Source organism: Halictus rubicundus, chromosome 12, assembly GCF_050948215.1.
Source record: "Halictus rubicundus isolate RS-2024b chromosome 12, iyHalRubi1_principal, whole genome shotgun sequence".
NCBI classification, from domain to species: Eukaryota; Metazoa; Arthropoda; class Insecta; order Hymenoptera; family Halictidae; genus Halictus; species Halictus rubicundus.
In genome coordinates, this window is record NC_135160.1 from 2,293,913 (window position 1) to 2,316,284 (window position 22,372).

At 37.6% G+C, this 22,372-nt stretch overlaps 5 protein-coding genes across 8 annotated transcripts; 3 read left to right on the forward strand and 2 right to left on the reverse strand.

Moving 5' to 3' along the window:
* Positions 1–1,622: 1,622 nt before the first annotated feature.
* Rnb (BTB/POZ domain-containing protein Rnb) lies at positions 1,623–4,924 on the forward strand. Of its 2 annotated transcripts, XM_076797647.1 has the most exons (6): positions 1,626–2,091; positions 2,188–2,408; positions 2,517–3,242; positions 3,316–3,491; positions 3,585–3,846; positions 3,917–4,924. In XM_076797647.1, exons 1-6 carry the CDS (start codon positions 1,837–1,839, stop codon positions 4,848–4,850), a joined length of 2,574 nt encoding a protein of 857 aa, XP_076653762.1. In that variant the 5' UTR covers positions 1,626–1,836; the 3' UTR covers positions 4,851–4,924. The 2 variants fall into 2 exon arrangements, with proteins under 2 accessions (XP_076653761.1, XP_076653762.1); XM_076797646.1 differs by having other exon boundaries at positions 1,623–2,091; positions 3,316–3,846.
* A 139-nt stretch (positions 4,925–5,063) lies between these two features.
* Positions 5,064–7,422, reverse strand: Sad (Cytochrome P450 family protein sad). Of its 2 annotated transcripts, XM_076797650.1 has the most exons (6): positions 6,899–7,422; positions 6,527–6,717; positions 6,122–6,456; positions 5,825–6,049; positions 5,538–5,750; positions 5,064–5,332 (listed from the first exon to the last, which is right to left on the reverse strand). In XM_076797650.1, the coding sequence occupies exons 1-6, from the start codon at positions 7,420–7,422 to the stop codon at positions 5,219–5,221; spliced, it is 1,602 nt and encodes a 533-aa protein (XP_076653765.1). In that variant the 3' UTR covers positions 5,064–5,218. The 2 variants fall into 2 exon arrangements, with proteins under 2 accessions (XP_076653765.1, XP_076653767.1); XM_076797652.1 differs by lacking the exon at positions 5,064–5,332 and having other exon boundaries at positions 5,566–5,750; positions 5,848–6,049.
* A 2,960-nt stretch (positions 7,423–10,382) lies between these two features.
* LOC143359611 (transmembrane protein 120 homolog) lies at positions 10,383–13,761 on the forward strand. The gene is made up of 7 exons (XM_076797655.1): positions 10,383–10,533; positions 10,975–11,077; positions 11,519–11,637; positions 11,710–11,868; positions 11,947–12,039; positions 12,116–12,333; positions 12,406–13,761. Exons 2-7 carry the CDS (start codon positions 11,009–11,011, stop codon positions 12,813–12,815), a joined length of 1,068 nt encoding a protein of 355 aa, XP_076653770.1. The 5' UTR covers positions 10,383–10,533; positions 10,975–11,008; the 3' UTR covers positions 12,816–13,761.
* A 228-nt stretch (positions 13,762–13,989) lies between these two features.
* On the forward strand, positions 13,990–15,207 carry Tspo (Translocator protein). The gene is made up of 3 exons (XM_076797659.1): positions 13,990–14,218; positions 14,536–14,748; positions 14,825–15,207. Exons 1-3 carry the CDS (start codon positions 14,111–14,113, stop codon positions 15,017–15,019), a joined length of 516 nt encoding a protein of 171 aa, XP_076653774.1. The 5' UTR covers positions 13,990–14,110; the 3' UTR covers positions 15,020–15,207.
* Positions 15,152–19,636, reverse strand: Atg1 (serine/threonine-protein kinase unc-51-like protein Atg1). Of its 2 annotated transcripts, XM_076797648.1 has the most exons (13): positions 19,133–19,636; positions 18,936–19,028; positions 18,582–18,632; positions 18,402–18,471; positions 18,116–18,292; positions 17,806–18,040; positions 17,389–17,703; positions 17,029–17,298; positions 16,696–16,949; positions 16,241–16,609; positions 16,036–16,163; positions 15,815–15,950; positions 15,152–15,719 (listed from the first exon to the last, which is right to left on the reverse strand). In XM_076797648.1, exons 1-13 carry the CDS (start codon positions 19,220–19,222, stop codon positions 15,646–15,648), a joined length of 2,262 nt encoding a protein of 753 aa, XP_076653763.1. In that variant the 5' UTR covers positions 19,223–19,636; the 3' UTR covers positions 15,152–15,645. The 2 variants fall into 2 exon arrangements, with proteins under 2 accessions (XP_076653763.1, XP_076653764.1); XM_076797649.1 differs by lacking the exon at positions 18,582–18,632.
* Between the last annotated feature and the right edge of the window lie 2,736 nt (positions 19,637–22,372).

The following is a 22,372-nucleotide window of genomic DNA, read 5'->3' on the forward strand; positions in this document are numbered from 1 at the left end:
ACGTCACATTTTTTTTATTATCTGATATGTATCCCTTAAAAATTTCACCTGAAACATCAAATAATCGTGAGTTCCGTGAGATTCATTCTTGGAAATTCCGAAAGTTGATATTTAAATTTAAATTGCGGCGAAAGCATCTCGAAGTATCTCATGAAATTTTGCACAAAGCTAGATCAATATTAGAACTTGCCAAAACGATTAGTTCCAGATCGAAGCTGTTCAAAGGATTTTTTGTATTCCTTCATAAATAAAAAATGAGCGTAACGGAAAGGGGCTTCAGGTTAGTCCATATTACTTAATGTTAAACAACTTTTTTTGGAAAATTTTTTTTGCCAGTTAATAGTTGAAGCCATTTGCAATAACCCATATGATTTGTAGACCCCTAAGTATTCAATTATAGGCGGAGTAATTACATAACTATCGCACTGAAAACTGATGAATTCCCAGGAGCGAGGAAGTGGTTATTTACCATGCGTATATCTCCGTTACAAAAATTTTTTTTAAAAAATCTGACTTTGGCACATCATGCACGCACTATAAGGCTATACAAAAATAATTTTTTTTTTTTTATAAAAAGGATTTTTTGCCGCCTTGGCACCACTGTGCAGCGCAGCGCCAGCCGTCAGACCGCCAGAGCATCAGACCAGTACCAGCACTGTATAGCAGGTGCACCGCTTCACGGACGATATGTACTCTTCACGCAAACTCTGCGCTTACGCAAAATTAGAAATTCGTCTTCCTTTCGAAACACCCGACAAAATCCCGCCTCTCCACCGCGAACAGATGTGTAATTTACGCTCACCTTGGCGATACAAACTTATTTGATTAAACTGTTTTCTGAAAATATAGGATATAAAATGTAAATTGGATATAACGCAACTACAGATGCGTATACACACATATAAATTGGATATAACGCAACTACAGATGCGTATACACACATATAAATTCGATATAACGCAACTACAGATGCGTATACACACATATATATGTGTGTATGAACGATGTGATTCCTTTATGTAATAATTCTTTATAATTATCGTTGTGTATCGGAGAACGTTTAAACGTAATTTTACGTTTAAAATAACAAGAAAAACAATGCGACGCGTCTTTAGTCTGTACTTGGAAAAATTACAATTTTATCAGAATTGGAAATTATAAAGCTTTTGCATTGTACGATAAACATTGAGCCCAGTAGAGCGCAAACATTGCTCTCTTTTCTCCCTGCTGTTTTTAGAAAGAGCGGATGGAAATAGTTGAGTAAGGTCGATTAAACGATATTTGCGACAAAACGCATCGACGACGATCGATCACCGTTATTATCGTTGTAAAGAAATAAATATGAGAAAGAAATGATCGTTGGTAACAAAAGTAACAATCTCTTGACATTGTTAGGTATGCTTATTATATCCTCGTACGAGTTATTAATGTCCCCTACAATTGTTTCAATTAGTTTCCTCAATAATCTTCTTATATAGCATATCTGCTAACTCCGCTAGAATTAATTGCGGCGCTGTAATGTGCGCTTTTCGAACTAAATGCTCAGTAGCGGGGTTTTTGAAAAAGTAATAATATAAAATAATTAATCAATTATATATCGATACGCGTTGATTTTAAACATCGGAATCGCCTACGTTGTCATATCTAACGAGGAACGCGAGAAATCTCGATTACAGGAAATTATGAATTACAGTATTTTTCTTCTTCTCTTACTTTTGCAAGTTACTGTACGATGTACAGGTGTAGCTGTCAATCCCGTTGGCAGTACAATTTAGAGGTTATGTTTTCTCCAGAAAATTAACGAATTTTCGTTCATTTTTTTATTTATCTAAAAAAATGTCGGCTGTGGACGAGAAGAAAGAACAACCAATACTTCAGGAATTATTGAAACACGTAAAAACAGAATCCAAGAGTGGAATCTATTCGTGCCTGGTACGACTAAAAAACGAACCCAAGTGCTATAAGCAGTTTGCGAAAGATGGAGGATTGGGTATTTTAGTGAATTTACTCCGTTGTCATAATTTGAAGATATTAAACATGACTTTAAGCATTCTAGCGAACGCATGTTTGCATTCAGATGCAAGAGAGAAGGTATTATACGATTAGTCTTTCTATTTTTTAAAGCTGTTTGACTCAAGGATCTGTTAAAAAATTATTTTGAGCTAATGGTAATTGTATATTTTTCAGGTCAGAGGTTCTAAAATAGCAGTTAATGTAGTCTCTGTAATCAAATATATAAAACTAGAAAGTACTTTACACTGCCGTGCGTGTAGATTAATTGGAAATTTGTCCGAGTGTGATTGGCATGCCAAGTCGCTGTGCAATGCTGGCGCGATTCAAGCTATAGTCGATCTTTTACAATTAGACACAAATATGCAAACTTATTTGATGAGCGTTAGAGCTATAAGGTACTTCAATTGAATTGTACGAAGATACTTTTGTAACAGCCAATGTTCTCTTATTAACTTATTTATCTTGTTAACTTATATATGTATATATCTATTTCTCTTGTACAGAAACATTTGGAGTATATATGAAGGCAGCAGAGAAGAAATATTAGAAACTGGAATTATACGTAGAATTACGGGTTTATTAATAATGGCAGTGGAGAAATTGGAGACAAGCACGAGAACTGCTTCGGAACTGATAGAAATTTGTTTAAAAGCTATGTGTGCATTTTTAGTAGGTACCCTTGATCTTCGAGTCGGAGAACAAATTCAAGGAGAGAAAGATTTGCAAGGCTATAGATGCATTGTGCGATGTTGTGGTATGAAAAATAAAATGGCCATCAAGTGTTTGTACAACCTCTGCCAAATAGCAAAATGTCGTCCTCTTTTGGGAAATTCCGGTGCTATTGAAAGTCTCATCATTCTCATCAGAGATCGTTTGGAATTGTGCGAAGAAACCTTGGCCAGTTTATGCCTGTTCTGTTGGGAAGCTGTGAATCGTGCAAGAGTTAGAATGGGATCTGGTCTAGAATTAATGCTGTCTTTATTACAAAATTCTCAGTATGAAAAGTACCATCCTTTGTTACTGCACGCCTTGGCGCAATTTGTTTACGACGATCCAAGCATCGAGATAATGGTGAAGAATGGTTTGCTTGATGTTTTGATAACGAGATTGAAAAAAATGGTTGCCGAAGCTGTAAGTAACGAACAAGCTAAAGCTTCGAAAAAAAGGGGCAATGAATCACCACCCAACAGGCAAACAGAGTTCAAATATAACAAAACCAGTCTAGGCCGGTACGTTTGTCAAATTATTTCATGTTAATCTCGAACGAACCCTAAGAATAGACGCTATACTTTTGTTTGACAGATATAGTTTGGATTACTATCGCGACGACTGGAGTCCGAGTAGTGCGACCAGTGTGTCTTCTTCACCCCCTAGCACACCCCCATTACCATTTTACGATTCGGTAGAAAACGATGAAAATACAGAAGACAATTACAGTCCAGTTTGTAGTGATACAGAATTTATGGACAACGAAGATGGTTCGCTAAAAATCAATGCAACGCGTTTTTCTAAAATATCGATCAAATCCTTTACTTTTGCTTTTAGAAGCACAGTAATTGATCTTTCCGCAGAACCTCAAGAAGAAGTCGAATCGCTAAAAAGTTGTAAGTCGGTGACTGCAGAGGTAGAAGAACCTCAGAATTCGGAAAAAGGGAATAAATCGAGTAACTGTGAATACGCGAGCGTTTGGACCTTAGTTTTATTAAGTCGTTTGAGTCATTCGAACGATCCGATCGAACGACTGGCCGATTCGATCACCATCGAACCATTGTCGGCTTACATCAGGCATGCTAAACACCCAAAAGCGTCCAGGATTTTAACCCGGATTATAAGGTAGGTAAAGAATTCAAGATCGTATTGTCACAGAAAATTTCAATTACCCAAGGATTATGTTTTCAAGCAGAAATAGAGCGTATTTGATGCCGCTGTTGAAGCAGGGATTTGTGTTCGAAGCTCAGACACTATACGGTTCGGAACAGTACTTAAGGCAGCTATGTGCTCTCGCGGAAACCGATGGAGCAATAGGTGAATTGACATCGATATTACTGCGCGGGGACGAAACTCACAAATTGGTGATTGCAGTCTCGATACCGTTTTTAATTAAATCACGTTACATTCTGAAGTCTCTACTGGATAATTACGGTGGCATGCCGCTAATATTCCGCGTGTTGTCCGACCGACAGCACAGTCTTTACGAGAATGCTATATGGTCGATTTGTCGATTGGCGGACACGCTGCAGATACAGCCGGAAACAATAGACAAGTGTCAAATAGCTGATACCGCATCGACCGATTTTCCACGGGTCTACGATAATCATCCGAAGCCGGCAACGGTCACATTCGAATTAGACGACGGTACGACCGTCGATGCCTGTAGACACACGCTGTGTCAGAAATCCGACGCTTTTTCTGCCATGCTCGAAGGAAACTTTTCGGAATCGGGCAAGAAACGTGTCAAGCTGCGAAACACGTCGAGGGAAGGTCTTAATACGTTACTGCTCGCCGCGAACGGCGCCACCTTTGAAAACAGAACCATCGAGTCTTTATTGGACGCTGCATTGTTGGCCGACAAGTTTCTGATGAACGACGTATCGGACGTTCTCACAGAAAGCTTGATCTCCAAGTTGAATTATCAGAATTTCAGCAGAGCCTGGAACTGGGCGAAAAATAACGCATGCCACGAATTGAAATCTTGCTGCGTCAAGATTTTTCTCACAGCCACGATGACCAACTCGGAAAGAATACAAGCGTTTCAGGACTTTTCTAGCAGCGGTAGCTTCCGCGAGTTCTTGAACGAAGTCAGGCAGATAATTAACAGCGTTCTGTGCCAAGGTTAACGACAAAGTCATGTAACCTAATTGTGATATTAATAGTAGCGAAATCGTAGAATATTTGACCGTTTAATTGTAAGTATGAGGCACCCGATGAAATTTTTATAGTATGAAATCTTTTATTCGTCGTACACCTATTATCACACCTAGATACAGATACTTACTGTGAATATATTTTAAGAGGCGGAATTGATGTATATTAATGATTATATTATACAATTTGTAGGTGTAATTTCTTTAAAGAATAGAATATACATTGAAACGATAATCGTTGTATATATACGTGTGAAGGAGACGAATTTAAAATTGACTAACGCAGACCGAGTGTAGATTTACTTTCTTGCCATTGTACCTTGCGTGTATCAGTCTTTTTTTTATTCTCTTCGCGTTAATTTTAACTGTATCGAAACCGATGGGATGGAAATTAAGTGCAAAATCATTTGCACACGATCCTTGTTCATGCAATCTATCTTGAATGATTTCACCAGCTGAAATATTCATAGAAATGTAATTAATCGTTGTTTCACCGATCGTCTATTTTATGATATATTGTATTTCTATCATATTTTATCCACATTTTTTGTTATTTTATCTCGACATTGTAACATATGCAAGCATTTATCTTGCACAGTCTTAAGAAGTAACCAATTTAATAAATATACATATACATATTATAAATACAATTTTAAATACCTCCGACAAGCCATAGAGTATTTGTATTTCCGCCAGTTTCCGGCCAATGCAGCTTCTCGCACCCAAAGCGAACGGCAAACTCGCGTGTGGATTGAACAAACTGCGGTAAGTGCTTTTATCCGTTCTGATCCATCTTTCCGGCAGGAACTCGTTCGGTCGTGAAAAATTTTTCCCGTCACGACCACTCGAATAGATCGACAGCACTATCAGTTCCTAAAATCAATCGAGTATTCTCCTCTATTCTGCGAAATGCTATTTTCAATAACGTTAACGACAAGTTCATTTACCCCTTTTGGCACAAAGTAATTACCAATCAGGCTGTCTTCCGGTAAATATCGCGAGATGAATGGCGCGGTGGGATATAATCGAAGAGTTTCTTTGATTATACCTTTCAAGTGTACGTCTCGTAGCACTTCCTGTTCCGGAAGTTTCTTCAAATGTTCGTACAGTTTTTCTTGTCTGTCGGGGTGGTGGGACATTAGCAATAAACTCCATTGCAAAGTGGTCGCCGTCTGTAATTAGAGATGGGAATTGTTTATACATAAGATACGTATACGTGTACGTGTATGTGTATGCGGATATACCGTATCGCCAGCCGCTAAAATAAAATCGGTGACAATGCAAATTGCATCTTCTTCTTGAATCCCTTCGTTCAGCATTTTCTTCAGCAAGCCGTCGCCACCTAATTGGATCATTCGCGGTACCAGAATTCGAACGGTTTCGAATGTCGTGTCCACGGCTGCAACGAACTTCATCCAAACCGGAAGTCGTAAATTCATGGCTACCTTGGCTGGCATTATCGCTAATTTAGCAGAGTATTCGAATATTTTGTGCAACATTCTCGCCAATTTTTCGAAATCTCGAGACAACTCGTGTTTGCAATTGCGCCAACAGGTGCCCATCAACGTGGCCACCATTGCTACAAAAATTCAATTACAATTCTATTTTGATTTTTCAGATATTCGATGAAAATTTAAACTTGCGTTTACCCTCTATAGACCACTGATAAAGTTGAACCTGTAACTCCGGTATCACGGCATCGGTCTTCACCTGTTCCTGCCATTTCCGTGTCAATTCTTTGGCTACCTCTTTGCAAGGACTGGCCATCAGGTTCGTTGGATCCGGCACCAACATTACTTTATTCAATATTTTACGAAAATGCATCCATTCTTCTCCATCCCTGTTCAAAGGTGTCGCCACGTTAGTTAACAATGAAAACTTCGTTAGCTAACATTAACGTTTCATCTATCGGCGATCGCTTAACATATTTTCATTATTCTATTCTATCAGATACATTATTCTATTATACTAAAATAACAATGCGTCAACAGTTAACACCGATTTAACGAAGACCAATTTACATGAAAAGTAGTCCGCGCCGACATTTTCGTATATCGTTGTACAGCGTCCAAGCTTCCGGTAGGAAGTGTTTAGGAGCCGGTCCTTCTATCCGGAAGATTCTGCGAAATTCTTCCGGGGAATTGACAAACACTGCCGTAATTGGCCCCAGACGTTCTCTGTAAACCGGACCCAGTTGTTTGTGTCTTCTGTCCACGTATTCATGCTGCCTTTTCGCGCCGCCGGCAAGTAGAAACGAGAAAAACGTTCCAAACAGTGGAAGACCTCGCGGTTCCGGTGCTTCTAGACCGTTTCCGGTCACAGTTGCCGTGGTCGCGCTACCATAATACCCATCTCGATCTCGCAATTTCTCGACGATTTCGATCTTCGATCCCGCAACGTCATCGGCGGTCTTCGAGGTATCGGAGGGATCGTCGATTCTCGTCGCCCCTGAGTAACTGCAACCCGGTACGCGATAGTTCGACAGGGTAATACCCTCGACGTTGATTTTTTTCGCGACTCGAAGAAATTTTCGTGTAACGTTCATCTTTCGATTGATTTCGATTCCTCGATCGGAGTAACAGAAACGATATGTGTTAACAGCCTCGGGTACGTTTTGCCAATGGAACGTTTCTTATTGTCCTGATCGAGTCACTAAAAAACTGAAAACATTGTTGACCGGTGACATTTATTTACTACTATAAAACGCGGGAAATCAGGCCGCGGTCGACCTACAGATGGACCCGCTGCAGCTTCTTTCGCCCGATAGAAATGCAATCGATAACTGTCGTGCCTCGACTCGGTCGCAGAATGTTCTTGCAGAGTAATCGCGCGTGTTAGCGCGCGTCAAATTCGACACCTTCTGCAGACTAGTCGTTTCTTATTTCAGACGTGCATATACGTGACTCTATAGAGAAAACGGTGCTGCTTGCCACCGATTCTCCCGGGTAGTTTTTCTTTTCCGTCTCCCCTGTCATTCTTGGTAGACTTTGACGCGGTATGACGGTAACACTGATTTCCGAAATCCGTTCGATACTTTCTGTTCTCTATCTTTACCGACCTTTTCTAGATTTTGCGTGGAGGCGAATGTTACGGATCGAATCGCGAATCGCCTAACGATGAGTACAACGATGCGAGCAGACGAGCCTCCGTGAAATGATCGCGATTGTTGGGAAATTAAGTCTACCGAAACTATTTCGCATCCATTTCCGGCCACGACCATAAATACGCACGGCAACAGGAAGTGCTATACCGTACTATAGGAATTCTCTGGTACACTGGAAAACACAATGCAAGTTTTACGTTGATTGTAGGAGGGTGAACACGTAAAGAAGATCAAATACCGTTTACTATGCCGTTATCTAGAACCCGTTTACCCCGCCGCGCTGCAGGATTCCACTTTCTTCAACGAAGAAATCCTTTCCGTTTGTGACTCAACACCTCCTTATTCTCAACAGATTACAGTAGCGCCGTGATTAACGTAATTGCCACGCTCAAGTAATCGACACTACGGGTAGTCCAGTGTAATACTCGAATTATACTTAAATCTGGTAGAAACTACTATTAATTATGTATTATCTTTATTATATTTATTTTAATCGTCGATAAAGTACTTAATCTTTGAATTACACGATCCTTTTTAAACCTGTTGCACTCGCTAGGTACTGTTTTGATCAATAATTTTCATGGTCAAACAACTATAGCGGTAATCCGATATTTTCGAAATAACCGTTTACTATATTTATATGCAATACAAATTTTTAGGAGAATTGTTTCTTATTTAGAATCGAGCAAGCACGCCGATTAATCGAATCACACGCGTGGTTTTTAAACACGGATACATCCTCGCTGGCTGATCGTGTCCGTCCCGAAACCATTGCAACGCCTACTGCATACTATTTAACAGTTTCGAACGTATTTGAATCTCCAGCCGAAAGTTCTGACATCGGAGTGGGGAGGATACATTAGATATCTCGAGAGCAAAGGATAAGGAGCCGCATTAAATAATCCTATCGCTGACGATGCCGTGTAACGGTAACCGATCTTCTCGATTAGATAGAACAATTATAATCAATTCTAGGCACTGTTCGCCTCTTCATAATAATTTGTAAATTTTTTCAGGATATTCACGGTCTAACATCGAAGATGCTCTCTCGTAGGACGACATCTCCGGACAAAAGGTTAATATATTCCGCCAGCATAGCCGAATGAAAAGAGAAGACTTTGAACGAGGCGATAGCGCTTATAAATAATACAGCTGATACTGTCTTTGCCGTGACTACTTATACATATATGTATATGTAGTTTCGAATACCTCTGTGGAAACCGCCTATATTTCTTCGATAGTCGTCTTCTCCAAAAGAATAAAGTAATCTTAATCCGCATAATGATTATTTTAGTAAATAAAGAGTCTGCTGACTTTTGGGCAATACGAAGGGAACACCGCTCGAGGGGATGTTTTTAAGGATGAAGATATAGTAGGATCGCGTAATAACGTGATCAAAAAATTGCTATAAGTATACATGCACATTTATTCCCATATACATACTATATCGTGGCATTGATCTTCTCTGAAACGCATTTTGGGAAAATAAAAGTATTTGCTACATTTGCAGGAATCGATACCGTTTTAAAGCTAACATCAGCGGTATTGACATTCAACGAGGAAAAGAATCAAGCACGGTCTGTCTCCGGTTGGTCTTCACAGATGCATAAAATTGAAAGTAATGAATTCACGGGGCAAAGAAACCGATGGACGTATTCCGTGTTGAAATGGCGTGGCGTGACGCGACGCGACGTGGGGCGAGGTCAAGGAATCGGTGTATCGAAGGTGTAACGAAATGGAGTACATCGAATTACACATGAAGCGACCGACGTGTTTACCGCAGAAACTGCGTAGCGCTTTTGTCTTCACAGATCTCTCGTTCTTTTTCGCTCTCTCTTACTGACTCTCGCCTTTTCCTTCTCTTTCTCTCTCTCTTTCTTTCTTTCTCTCTCTCTCTCTCTCTCTCTCTCTCTCTCTCTCTCTCTCACTCTCACACTCTGTCTGTGTTACACCCTTTTTTGTCTTCTCATGGTCAACGACCGTGAAAAAATTCGCGTGTCCGACGGGACGCGATAGGATGCAGGTTGAAATTGCCGTCTGTATTGTACACTCTTCGGAGTCAAAGAATCCATAATTATTTACAAGTCCAAGCTACGCGAATGGGTGAAAAGACGAAAACAAGTATGCGCCTCCATAAATTACCGTCGCGACAACGGTTAAACCAAAAATAGGCGTGGAATCAGGCTTTGGGGTCCGAACGTTTCGTGAAATTGCTTTATACGAGAGAGCAAATTAATTCTGTTAGGCTGTCGCATATGAGTAGGAATGGGCAAATTTTATTTCAGACAAACATAGAGCACATTATATTTAAAACAACAAAAACGTATTACCTATTTGCCTTTTTACATTGAACATTATTCCAATTTTATTTTGCAGAATGGATTTGACTGTTTCAGAGACGAGTAATTGTAGCCAGTGAAAAATGTCGGTAGAGCGAGAATTGTTATCACAGTTAAATTATTCGTGAGATATGGGACGTGTGTAAAGCATATTCATAAAATGTTTTATGAAATGAATATAATACGATACAGGAATTATATCATCAGGCATTGCGTAAGTTCGGTTTAATTGAGAAATAATCTGGAAAAATTTCGTCACATTCGACTGAATGTACATTTAATTATCTAATAATTGCGATTACGATCACGGGACCACGAGTTTCTATTTCGTTCCAAATTTTGAAATTTAAACGTCGCCGCGTACACACTTTATCGAAACTGACTTTGTCGATTAGCATTTCGTTCGGTTTCGTTTCTCAGGTTGGAATGCAACGTAAAATTCCTGTTGCGAACGACACTTTGAACACAATTCTATTGTATTTCCTCCCACGGATTAATTATTTTTTGGGAAGACGCTCTTATCATACGTCGGCCTTGAAGAGCACGCTAATCGAAAGACGGCTTTCAGAGCATTCTGTCGCTAGATCTACATACGCGGAAGCGATTTAGCCGCAGCAATACGACAGAACTGACCGCGGCGTATCTGAATTTTTAGATAGTTCTTGGTCATCATCTTTTCCATCGTCACAATGGACACCGATGTTGAATCTTGTTTGAAAGATTGGAACGATCTAGCACAAGACTACAAGGAATTGGAAGTAAGACTTATTTTTCGTTAATTCAAGATGTCGATGTTGTCGACGGTATCTCGCGACGAACCGTTTCGTAACGTTCGAGGTTAAGTGTACCCTTTTATTTATTCATAGTGATACTCCAAACCGGTGTTTGAAGATCATAAATCACTACTGAAACTAGCTATTGGCTTGGCCAGAAAAACTACTTATTTCTTTCAATACGATATCCGCAATAATATCCTTGCGCTTAACGCCTCAGGAATAATCATTCGAGATACAGTCGAGTCAGAAACAAAAGTCTATTTTAATTGTTGGACCAAATTGTTGGAAACACGGGAAAAAAGAACAAAAATACAATCTTCGTTCGTTTCCGGATTCACGGTCTTTCTACCATTATGTTTTCTGTCTAAAAGAATATATTACAAGGTCTTTTTAATAACAGGAACATTTTTGTATTGCAAACAGGCACTGAATAGAGAATACCTTGCAAAATTAGAAGAAGTAAGCGAACTCCAGGCAAAATGCTTAAAAGGCATTTCTCATCAGAGGTACAGGATGGGTGTAATATCGAAATCACTGAAACAGTAAGTAGATCTAATACGTTGATCATTCTTGTTTCTCATGAATTATAACGAATTTTCTATAACTCGGATCAGATTACATGCGAGCGAAGCATGCAAAATTGTAGACAAAGATATGACAAAGAGGAAGCTGCAGTTACATGAAATAGAACAGACCTTACCCAAACCAAACGGCACGTACCTTCAAATTATTTTAGGCAGCGTCAACGTTTCCATATTAAATAAAAGCGATAAGTGAGTATAACTATACCGTTTATGCCAACAGTTTTTCGTGTACTAAAAAATATAATAACATCTCTGTAATTCTTTCAGATTCAAGTACAAAGATGAATACGAAAAGTTTAAATTAGTCCTTTCTGTTATCGGTTTTGTTCTATCTGTGATAAATCTAGTAACTAATGTCAGGTAAAACATCATTTATTTTATACCGAGTTTTCCTTTGCTTTTATATGAAATTAATATTCTATAATGTACGTTGCAGAACCTTGGAACTTAGTTTTATGTTCCTTTTAGTCTGGTACTATTGTACGCTGACAATAAGGGAAAGTATATTGAAAGTAAATGGTTCGAGAATCAAAGGTTGGTGGAGATTTCATCATTTCCTGTCAACCGTAGTTTCCGGAGTTTTGCTAGTATGGCCCAACACTGGGCCGTGGTATGCATTTCGACAGCAGTTTATGTGGTTCAACGCATACATTAGTAAGTCGATTCAAATCTTTCTAAATAATCGATCAAAATTCAATCAGAAAATTTCATTATTTTCATTTACAGGTTTCGTGCAGTATTTGCAATTCTGTTATCAACGCGGTGTTTTATATCGCTTGAAAGCATTAGGCGAAAGACATAATATGGATATTACTATAGAAGGCTTTCATTCGTGGATGTGGCGAGGATTGTCTTTTCTATTACCATTCCTTTTTATCGGATACCTGTTCCAATTATACAACGCGTATATGCTGTATACGTTAACGACCCATTCGGAAGCTACGTGGCATGTACCAGTTCTCAGTGCCATGTTCTTGGTACTCTTCCTCGGTAATATGATAACAACCATCATGGTGATTCCTCAGAAGCTAAGACAACGCGTAAAAGATCATCTTCCCGGAGTGTTCGCATCCAAAGTCGAGAAAAAGAGAGAGACGGACGATGAGGAAGATGCGAAAGATAAAAAATTTGAATAAAAGGACGATGGCGTGTATCGAATATGTATATCGATCGAAGAGGCAAGAATGAAAAACAGATAATAAAGAACGAGCAAAATACAAAGTCAATGGTAGTTTGAGAAATCAAGTAGCTAGACATATTAGTTCCGAACGAAAAAATGCACAGAATACCAAAAAGTAGATGAAACGTCTTACAATGTACAAGATTCTTTCCTCTACGAACCAACGTCTTTCTACAACTATCGCTAAGCACAAGACTAAGTAACTGGTGTTTCAGCTCGTTGTAAACGTAGGAACAATTTCCTCGGAAACATTCTTTTTCTATACCCTTTCATATCTCGAGAATCCGATTAACTTTCTGGCTGTACTGCCTAAAGTTTTATTTTTCTAAATGCCAATGAGATGTGCAAGACTTCATGTGCATTTATCCGTGCATACTCCATTTTGAAATCCGCTGGTGTGAGGTGTAAATCTAACTTATGATTAATCAAACCTCGAGACAGTAATATATTTGACTAATTTCATACAGGAAAACATATATTATATACTTTTTAGCTTTTTTATAAGTTTTTCATTTTAGAGTATTCCTCGATCTGCCACTGTTAACAAAAATGTGAAAGATTTCAAGATGTATTTTTGGAATGTATGTACTTTTCGTCTAAATTCAAACACATTTGCAAAAACTGATAGTGTTGAGACAAAATCAAGTGGTATATGTATAGTTGAATTTTCACTATGGTTTTATCATTATAATTCTCCACATACATATTCACCATGATTATTTAATTAGAATAACGTGTACTCGCGCACACATTTATATGTCAGTGCTCACTCTGCTGCTAAAATAGTTATTTATAAGTCGTGCATGACACTCCAAAAACTGTATGTAATATAAATATTATTTGTTCTTAATGTATTTATTAAATTATATGTGTAAATAAAAAGTGGTATCGCTGTACGCATATTTATTAAAGTAATCACTTTTCCTGTCACTATACTTATAGGCATAAGTATGTAATTTTTAATTTCTTTGTAAAAATACTTTTAATCGGTGAGCCTGAATGAAACATTTGATACGAATTATCATACCGATCGTACCACTGATAATTCAAAATTACCACTAGTCATTGTTACCAGAATGCATAACATGTACAATGTTCATCGAGAAAAAGGCACTTATCATTAAGCTAGTTACACTACTGGAGAGCCGTTTGCGATAACATAAAGCAGCACTTATGCGTGCATACTCTTTGCTATCGACGCTCGATAAATACGCAGTGACGAAGGTGAAATAGCTCGCGTTTGCAAGTAAAATGCCTGTAAAAATGTCTTGGCCGATCGTGATAGGAGTTTTACATCCGAATATTGGAGGGTGGGCTGGTGCTTACTTTACTAGAAAAAGTGTAAAAACTTGGTACGAGGTAATTAAACCGATTTTTTTTGAACCACTTGAATTCCGAGGCGTGTAACGTAAAATTCTATATTGTTGTAATTGGGCATTCTTATTGTTTCACTGTATATTAAACTACAAAAGAGGTATAGATGTACAATAAATCTTGAATAATGAATCACTTTTTTTGGCGTTTCATAATTCGCGTGTTCCATTTCTCTAGAAGTATAGTTACGCTCAATTGTGACATTGAGTCATGCGAGACACGCGAATCATTTTTATTTTTTGAATTGTCGATAAAACATTAATTTAAGAAATAGATTTCGTAATTCTTTTTATCTGAACAAGACTTTAAACAAACCATCTTGGACTCCACCAAACTGGATGTTTGCACCAGTATGGACATCTCTGTATTGCACAATGGGCTACTCTTCCTATTTAGTATGGAGGGACGGTGGTGGTTTTGAAAAAGCAGCCCTACCACTTTCTATTTATGGAACCAATTTGTTGCTAAACTGGGCTTGGACTCCAATATACTTTGGACTGCACAACGTGCAATGGGTATTCCGAAAATGATAACTGTGACCTCCTAATTCTCCTATTCTATTCTAATAACTCGCATCTCTTGTATTTGCAGGCCTTGTACGAGATTGTTCTATTATGGGGAAGCACCGCAGCCATAGGCGTCTCCTTCTACCAAGTGAATAAACTTGCCGGCTGTTTGATCATTCCTTATTTTGCTTGGACTTCTCTCGCTACGGCGTTGAACTATGTCATTTACAGAGATAACAAACCAAAAATAGAAGGTGTTACAGACGAAAAAACAAAATAAGTTCGAGCAACGTATTCGTAGCAAAACGTACCAATCCACAATATAACTTGTTAAAATATTGTTTTCCTGTTTATAATGATTGCATCACTGTTATTTAATAAGATAATGTGCCTTGCATTGAACGTAAAATGCTGTTAGTATACATATTTTTATTATTTGATATGAAATAAAGGTTAGTTAATCAACCATCCGTACATTACAATATATATTTATATATACATATATATATACATATATAATATATTTATGTATTACGTATATGTATATGTATATATATGTATATATAATATATATATATATATGTATTATATAATATATACATTACATATATAATTATAATTCATCATCCGCGTCATTAATAAAATCATATAAAGAAACCTGTAAAGAATCACTTTCGTACTCTTCCATGGGGTAATCTACCCTATTCTGTGTCGATCTAACAAACTTTACTATATTACGCTTAAATCTTAGTTTTGCTTCTTTTTCTACAATGTCATCTCTGTAGTATGATCAATGAATTAACATCTTTTATACAGAATAGGGCAGAATATCTTACACAAGAGAGGTATCGAATACGGTGCGGGTTTGGGCGGGTCGCTGTATCCTGCTGCCATATTTCATAAGCGCTATGTAGGATCTGTTGCGTAAATGTAACCTTGCTGCTGAAGTACGTACAAGCGTTTCTCCACAGCATCTTTATCTGAAATAAACAGAACAAATTACTCTTTCAATATTTCCACTAACAATCGCGAAACGGTAACGCGTTTACAGCGTGTACAACGAAAGTATTATTACATTTAATAAGGAGAGCTCTATCTTGACTGTGACTGACATGCTGTGATAAAGAATGTAGCAATATCTGTGCCGTATGATACCGCTGGAAGCATTCCGCGGGATTACCAAACAGTTCATCCAACGCTGCCGACTGACACTGTGGAAGAATACAAAGATCAATGTCGATACACGAGCCTGCGGCACTTAACGATAATAATCGCGTAAACAGTAATAATATTTACCATTTGTATAGCATGATTATAAAGGATTTTGTCAGCTGTAGCTCCTGTCTGATGAAGAAGTCCAGCGCTGTTCAGCTGTTTGCATTCCGCGAGACACGATCTGAATTTTTCGTTCATTGTGTTCACAACTGAAATGCGTTCAGATTCTAGTAACGTCGAATTGTGAGTACACAACAAATCTTAAGTTAAATGAACGTGTGATTACCGTCTTTAACGCTGGCAGTCGGTTGTAACCTGCCAGCTTTGAGTTGTTGCGTCGCAAGACTTAATCCAGAACTGAGCCATTGAAGAGCACGAACAAGTAGAATGACTTGTTCGGCCCTTCTTCTTGTCGCCGCGTTGCTTGCTTGCTCGATACCACCTAAAGGCGCACCCAACGGACCTGCTCTAGTTCGTGCTACTTCGCACACACATTCGCACAACGCAACAACAAAGTTCAACTTCGCTAATATTTCGCTGTGTTCTCGTTCTAAGAGCGTTTCCTCCGGGAGCTCGGGAGCGATAAACGTTAGAGGGCGGTCATCCTTTATCGTAGAATTGATGTCTGGTAGAAGGTTTTGGAAACTACCTGCCTCTGAATTTTCAATAAAAATATCAGTGATATCTCCGATAATATTAGAAAAGTTTACACTGGAGGAGTATCAAATAGAAATGAAATACCAGATATTTCAGGAAGAGTAACAGCTCTTGTACCAAAAGGTATAACGGGTGAATGCCTCAACGTGTTGTTATTATCCTGAAATGCTCTCGATGTAGGCGAACCTAACACTGCCAACGGCCCTGTTAGTAGCGGCGAGGATGCACTGTTGTTTCCAGTTGAACGTCTTAACGGCGATGTTCCACTGGAAGCATGCGAGTACCTTGCAACAGGACTAACGTGCCATGTGTTTGGTGGTGGAGGTGTCTCGCTTAATCTGAAAATAATCACAATAAAATCACAACATTTCAAATGACATAATAAATGAATGGATGCTAAAAAGAATGTTTACGCACCGTCTGCTGGGTGGTGTGCCAATCACGAATTGAACACTGGGTGGACTGAGAGAGCCTATATCAGGAGCATGACTCCTATGCGAATCCACGCTACGTTTCATACTGATTGGTTGAGAACGTGGAACGACGCTGCTCCCAGATCTTGTATTAGTAGAAGGAGATGACGGCTGAGCTATACTTCTCTGAGATGGTACGGGAATGGGTTCCGAAATGGGTAAGAAGCAGGGCCTTGGTGGACTTACCGCTTCCCTACTTGTTTGCTTGACATACCTGGTCAAACGACAATTAAGTTGTATCACAGATATAACTCAAAAAACTTTACAACTTTACAACTTTACGGAAGAAGTAGAAATTACTTACTTAACTTGTTGCGTATTAGGATTATTGTCTGTGTCGCTGCTGAGATCACTTGGTACCAGCACATAGTCATCTTCAGGACTCGAGCACGGACTTGTTGTCTCTGGTTCTGATCTTGTTACAGCTGCTGCTCCTTCCTGGATCACCAAAGTTCCTGGAGGAGCGGGAAGCTCCGTAGGAACTGGACTAGGGCTTTCTCTAGCACCTTGAAGGAAAGCATGTCCAAAAAATTCGTCGAAAGGTATACGATCCCTGGCGTTGCGCCTCAAAAGACCCATTAAAAGATCTGACAATTCAGGCGAGGTTCCAGGTGGAATCCTAAAATAATGCATTAGAATAAATAATATACTTCTTGCGAACTACACGAATAGCAGAAACTTTTACCATACATAAAAATATATTTTACTTATCACGACATACTTAGGTCCAAGATTTGCATTTTTTTCATAAAACAATTTTAAAGCTTGAGGCGTATGAGCTTGAAATGGCGCTTTCCCAGTAAGACACTGAAAGACAATTGTTCCTAAGGACCAAAGATCTGCTTTCGCGTCGTACTGGAGCGACATTATAACTTCGGGAGCCATATACATTGGTGATCCGCATAACGTTGCAGCCATTACGCCGTCTTGTAAAAACCTAGCAAAACCAAAATCCGCTGAAACATAGAAATTACATTTTACAAATTGTAACGTTCACAATTCGAATGTAAATCAATCAAATTGTACCTTACCGATCTTTAAAGTTATTTGATGTGGCTGTGGACACGCTTTACCACAATTGTGACTGAGCAAAATGTTTTGGGGCTTCAGATCCCTGTGGACTACACCTTTGGCATGTAGTGCTTTCATTGCACCTGCTAATTGCTTTAAAAACACTCTGATAGTGTCCTCGGAGAGAGTGCCTTTTGCTAATAAATATAATAAATTTGAAATAACAGGACAAACATGGAATGTATTTTGGCTAGTCGAAGACATTGCTCGAGTACATTGATAACAAACTTGTTTTGCTACACGTACCACTTAAATAGTCTGCTAAATCTCCTCCGTTACAATATTCCATAACCAGGAAGACATAATGATTAGACTCCTAAATAATTTGTGATTGTATTAGAACACGAAAATATCATTATATGTATAATTCGTATAAATAGATAAAAAGAATTATTCAACATTTGATAAAAAATGTATTCTACTAACCTTACAGTCCAATAATGCAACAACATTTTCATGATGTAATTCTGTTAGTTCCTGTAACGTAATGTATTAGTCAACAACAAAACAATGATGTCATATTAAAGGAGAACTTTTGTCTCGTGGATTTTAAACAATTAATTTGTGAAATTTAAAACATGGATTATGCTTGTGCGATAAACTCTTTTAGTTGACATACATTAAAATGAACTATACAGAAGCAACTTTTTTATAGCTGAATTCGAATAAAAACAATACATATAGCGCAAGCATGGTTTCGTTTGTAATTGAAGTACAAATAAAAAATTAAATTAAAAAGCATAACATGCTCGAAAGGAACTAAACACAGTATCAATGTACCTTTAAAATCTTGATCTCTTTCCCAAGAAGATTCTGTGACTTTGCTAGACTCTTCTTGGTAATACTTTTGATTGCCACTACAAAATTTGGTTTCTGTAAAAACAAAAGACCCGTTATCGTTGACCAACGTTGAATCGTTCGAATAATTTCTATCGACGATCATGTTTTGAGATGAAGATGAATATCGAAAAACTCACTTTACGATGTCTACCTCTGAAGACTACGGCGAATGCGCCGTGGCCTATCAGATCTTTCGTGTTGTACTCGTAGTCGCCGACGATTTCCATTCTTGATACTGATTACTCAGCGATCGAGAAGGTTTCACCGATCTTTAATAATCCAAGTCAATCGTTTACAAACATAAAAGGACTGGCAAAAAAGATGCATCGCCTGCGAAAAGATCGATACGCGTTCTGAGAAAAGTCGCGGCCCGTGTCCCGTAGTCCCGTGTGATGTGCTCTCTCATGTGTTGCCTGCCCAGACACAGTCTCTTCGTTTCTCTTCTCTTCTCTTCTTTTCGATGTCTTCGATCGAGAAAACTATATCGGTCTACATTTTGTCCGCCCTTGTAAATTCACATTAATCATCGACCCGTATCACTACACTGACAACAAGAGGTATGCTGGAAAATACAAAACACGACGGAGCACCCACTGTGTCGTACAATTGCCGTCGCAAAATGTCAGACGATCGCGCATAGAGGTCGTGCTAACACCGACAGGCACGTGACCATCACATTCGAGGCCCGCACCATCGTATTTCCATTTTGTATGTTGTACACAAAGAAAAACCGACAAAAAAGACCGATCTTAAGAAACGAAAGGTCTTGATCTTTAATACGGTACATTCTGTTGCATCGTACGCCATCATTGATTTCAACCAAACCCCGTATCTATTTTGATATAACAAATTTTTTTATTGAAAATTAAAACAAGTACCTTAGTTATGGTAGTTGTATTTCGTGATTATTAATTATTAATAGAATATATTTCAAGCGATTCGTTATAACGGTATAATGTCATTACGCGGGTAAAATTTTATTAGATCTAACGTAACATTGCCTATCGAATGACGTTTGAATCTGTATATGTATTAAAGAAGAATGCCTATGTAGGTAGTTATATACATATATTCATTTCAAATTGCCGTTTCTTTGCACATATTTCACAGCAATTCTACTAATTTTACCGTAGAATTTAAATTGAGAGAATTCACAAAAGTGATGTTAAATATTTTGAAAAAAAGGTATAAGTTTAATTGGAGTGAGTTGTTTTGCGGTGGTTTGATTAAAAATCCCTCTAAGAGGGCTATACATTTTAAATGTGCAGCCCTGTAAAATCTAAAATATAACTACGGTCAGCTGAGATCCGAAGAGCGCATATCATGCACGCGTGAATGCATACGCAAAGAGAAATAGTCCAATAATGTTATCATCACATATTTATTAGACATTCACTACTTCGTAAACGTGATTACAATGAATCCATATATAGATATACGTTTCAACGGCTTCTCAATCGATTTCAAAACTATGATGAGATTTCAATGAGATATCGCGAAGTATAAATCAGTTAATTTATACACTTTTTTCAAATTCAGATAACACGGCTTATTATTGTCGTTTCATTACACATTTCATAACAGTGAAATTATTCGTTTAATTATTATTATTTTATTTTTAGTATATCGACGTTCACGTTAGAATATTAAAACATTTGGTAAAACGTTTGGTTACGGTTACGTTATAAAATCAATTTAAACATTCATCGATGAACAATCAAATCATTGCAATAAAAAAATTATATTTGAATTTTTTTCTTACATGATTCACGTAAGGCCAGGAAACTGGTGATTGTCAGTGATCATTCTTTAGGCGCCAAATTTAATTTCTACGCTTCGTGTGTGCCAGCACACAGTGCGGACAAGTCGGCACATCTCACTACATGTTTATTTGACGATGTACGAAAATTTCCTTTGGCAGAACTGCATATTAGCAGGAAATTCATATTATTATCCATTTAAAAATCATTTAACAATTATTTTTATGCATAAAAATTGTTAATGTTTTTTCAATTTATTAATTTTATTGTTAAATTTAATTTTTTGTGACTAATTACCATTACATATGCATTAGTAACCAAATTTAGATTTTTGTAGAAAAATTTGGCCATGGTGGCACTCTCTAAAGTGCCAAAAATCGAAAAATATTATATTAACTGTAAATGAGTGTGCAATAATAATTCTGTGTAATGGAAAGTGCTTACCAAGGAATATGCATTCTTTATACATTTAATAAAGTAGATTTATTTTTTGTACAAATTTTCAACGGTGGTTTTATTTGTTAATTGCATATAAAACTTCAAATTAACATAAAACAAAAACGGCAAAATATGTCCTGAGATTCATGCATATTCGAATACATTACTTATTATAGTTTAAGAATTTCATAGTTTTGTCTGCGACTTTTTGCGACTCTCAATTTTATAAACTTTTTAAGAAGTGTCCATACCTTTCCTTCATATTGTTAAATTTCATTTTCTGTGAATAATTAATAATAAGTATACATTTGTAAACTTTGGTTGTCAAAACTTTTGACATTTGTTCGCCACAGTTACAGTGGGGAATTTACCGGAAAAGTTCAATATTCGTGTATATCACGATATGAAATACATTTCTTTTGCAAAACATGCGTATTAGGATGGAAATTGTTAATAATAATCATATAATAACCATTTTTATGCATAATACAATTTTGCAATAATTATATATCAATCATTTTCATGTATTATTAATTTGTTTTTAATATATGTTTTATAACTATTGAAAAAGTAATAAGAATGTAAGGATAGATCGAGATGTGCAAGATCAGAGAGTCAATGATTTTGGGTCGCAATCAAAGTACTGAGAATGACTCGGATAGCGAATAACGTTTTGTTAAGTTTATTCATTTTATTCACTAGTATTACAATTTGTTTAAGTTTATTATTGTTAATTTTACATATGGTTAATTTATTATTAATTTTGTTCTAAACTTCAAGTTCTCACCTCTAGTTTTTAAAAACAAATTTGTTAATTTTTAATAATAAATTTTTTTCTAAAAATTTTTTTTTTTTTGTAAAAATTATTAACTATATTGGTAAATATAATTGTCGGTAAAAAATTTCCTCCATATACACACATAAAACCAAACCGCGAAAAGTGCCGAAAACAGGCCGTTTGTCCGCACTGTTCCTCTCTGGTGCCAGTGTCCTATGAGGTCCTATTTATTTGTAGGGAGTTTGGCGCCAATGTCGCCATTCCCCTAGGCCGCGCCTAGGGAGAGCACAGACAAGCAGGAGTAGTCTACATTCTTCCGTACCTTCCCCGAAGCTTCGTAAATCCTCCGGGAGTGTAAACCCCTACATGTTTTGTTGACAGCGCGCCATCTAAATTATAAG

What these genes read in the sequence shown, in the direction of transcription:
- LOC143359611 (XM_076797655.1), top strand. Translation starts at nt 11,009, where the DNA reads ATGGACACCGATGTTGAATCTTGTTTGAAAGATTGGAACGATCTAGCA. An exon ending in ATATTAAATAAAAGCGATAA is followed by an intron (nt 11,869 to 11,946) that starts GTGAGTATAACT and finishes TAATTCTTTCAG; the next exon opens with ATTCAAGTACAAAGATGAAT. An exon ending in GTGGTTCAACGCATACATTA is followed by an intron (nt 12,334 to 12,405) that starts GTAAGTCGATTC and finishes TTTCATTTACAG; the next exon opens with GTTTCGTGCAGTATTTGCAA.
- Tspo (XM_076797659.1), top strand. Translation starts at nt 14,111, where the DNA reads ATGCCTGTAAAAATGTCTTGGCCGATCGTGATAGGAGTTTTACATCCG. An exon ending in GTGTAAAAACTTGGTACGAG is followed by an intron (nt 14,219 to 14,535) that starts GTAATTAAACCG and finishes TATCTGAACAAG; the next exon opens with ACTTTAAACAAACCATCTTG. An exon ending in GACTGCACAACGTGCAATGG is followed by an intron (nt 14,749 to 14,824) that starts GTATTCCGAAAA and finishes TTGTATTTGCAG; the next exon opens with GCCTTGTACGAGATTGTTCT.
- Sad (XM_076797650.1), bottom strand. Translation starts at nt 7,422, where the DNA reads ATGAACGTTACACGAAAATTTCTTCGAGTCGCGAAAAAAATCAACGTC. An exon ending in CGGCGCGGACTACTTTTCAT is followed by an intron (nt 6,718 to 6,898) that starts GTAAATTGGTCT and finishes ACCTTTGAACAG; the next exon opens with GGATGGAGAAGAATGGATGC. An exon ending in TTATCAGTGGTCTATAGAGG is followed by an intron (nt 6,457 to 6,526) that starts GTAAACGCAAGT and finishes GAATTTTTGTAG; the next exon opens with CAATGGTGGCCACGTTGATG.
- Rnb (XM_076797646.1), top strand. Translation starts at nt 1,837, where the DNA reads ATGTCGGCTGTGGACGAGAAGAAAGAACAACCAATACTTCAGGAATTA. An exon ending in ATTCAGATGCAAGAGAGAAG is followed by an intron (nt 2,092 to 2,187) that starts GTATTATACGAT and finishes TATATTTTTCAG; the next exon opens with GTCAGAGGTTCTAAAATAGC. An exon ending in ATGAGCGTTAGAGCTATAAG is followed by an intron (nt 2,409 to 2,516) that starts GTACTTCAATTG and finishes TCTCTTGTACAG; the next exon opens with AAACATTTGGAGTATATATG.
- Atg1 (XM_076797648.1), bottom strand. Translation starts at nt 19,222, where the DNA reads ATGGAAATCGTCGGCGACTACGAGTACAACACGAAAGATCTGATAGGC. An exon ending in AAGAGATCAAGATTTTAAAG is followed by an intron (nt 18,633 to 18,935) that starts GTACATTGATAC and finishes ATTACGTTACAG; the next exon opens with GAACTAACAGAATTACATCA. An exon ending in ATAATCATGCTATACAAATG is followed by an intron (nt 15,951 to 16,035) that starts GTAAATATTATT and finishes ATTCTTCCACAG; the next exon opens with TGTCAGTCGGCAGCGTTGGA.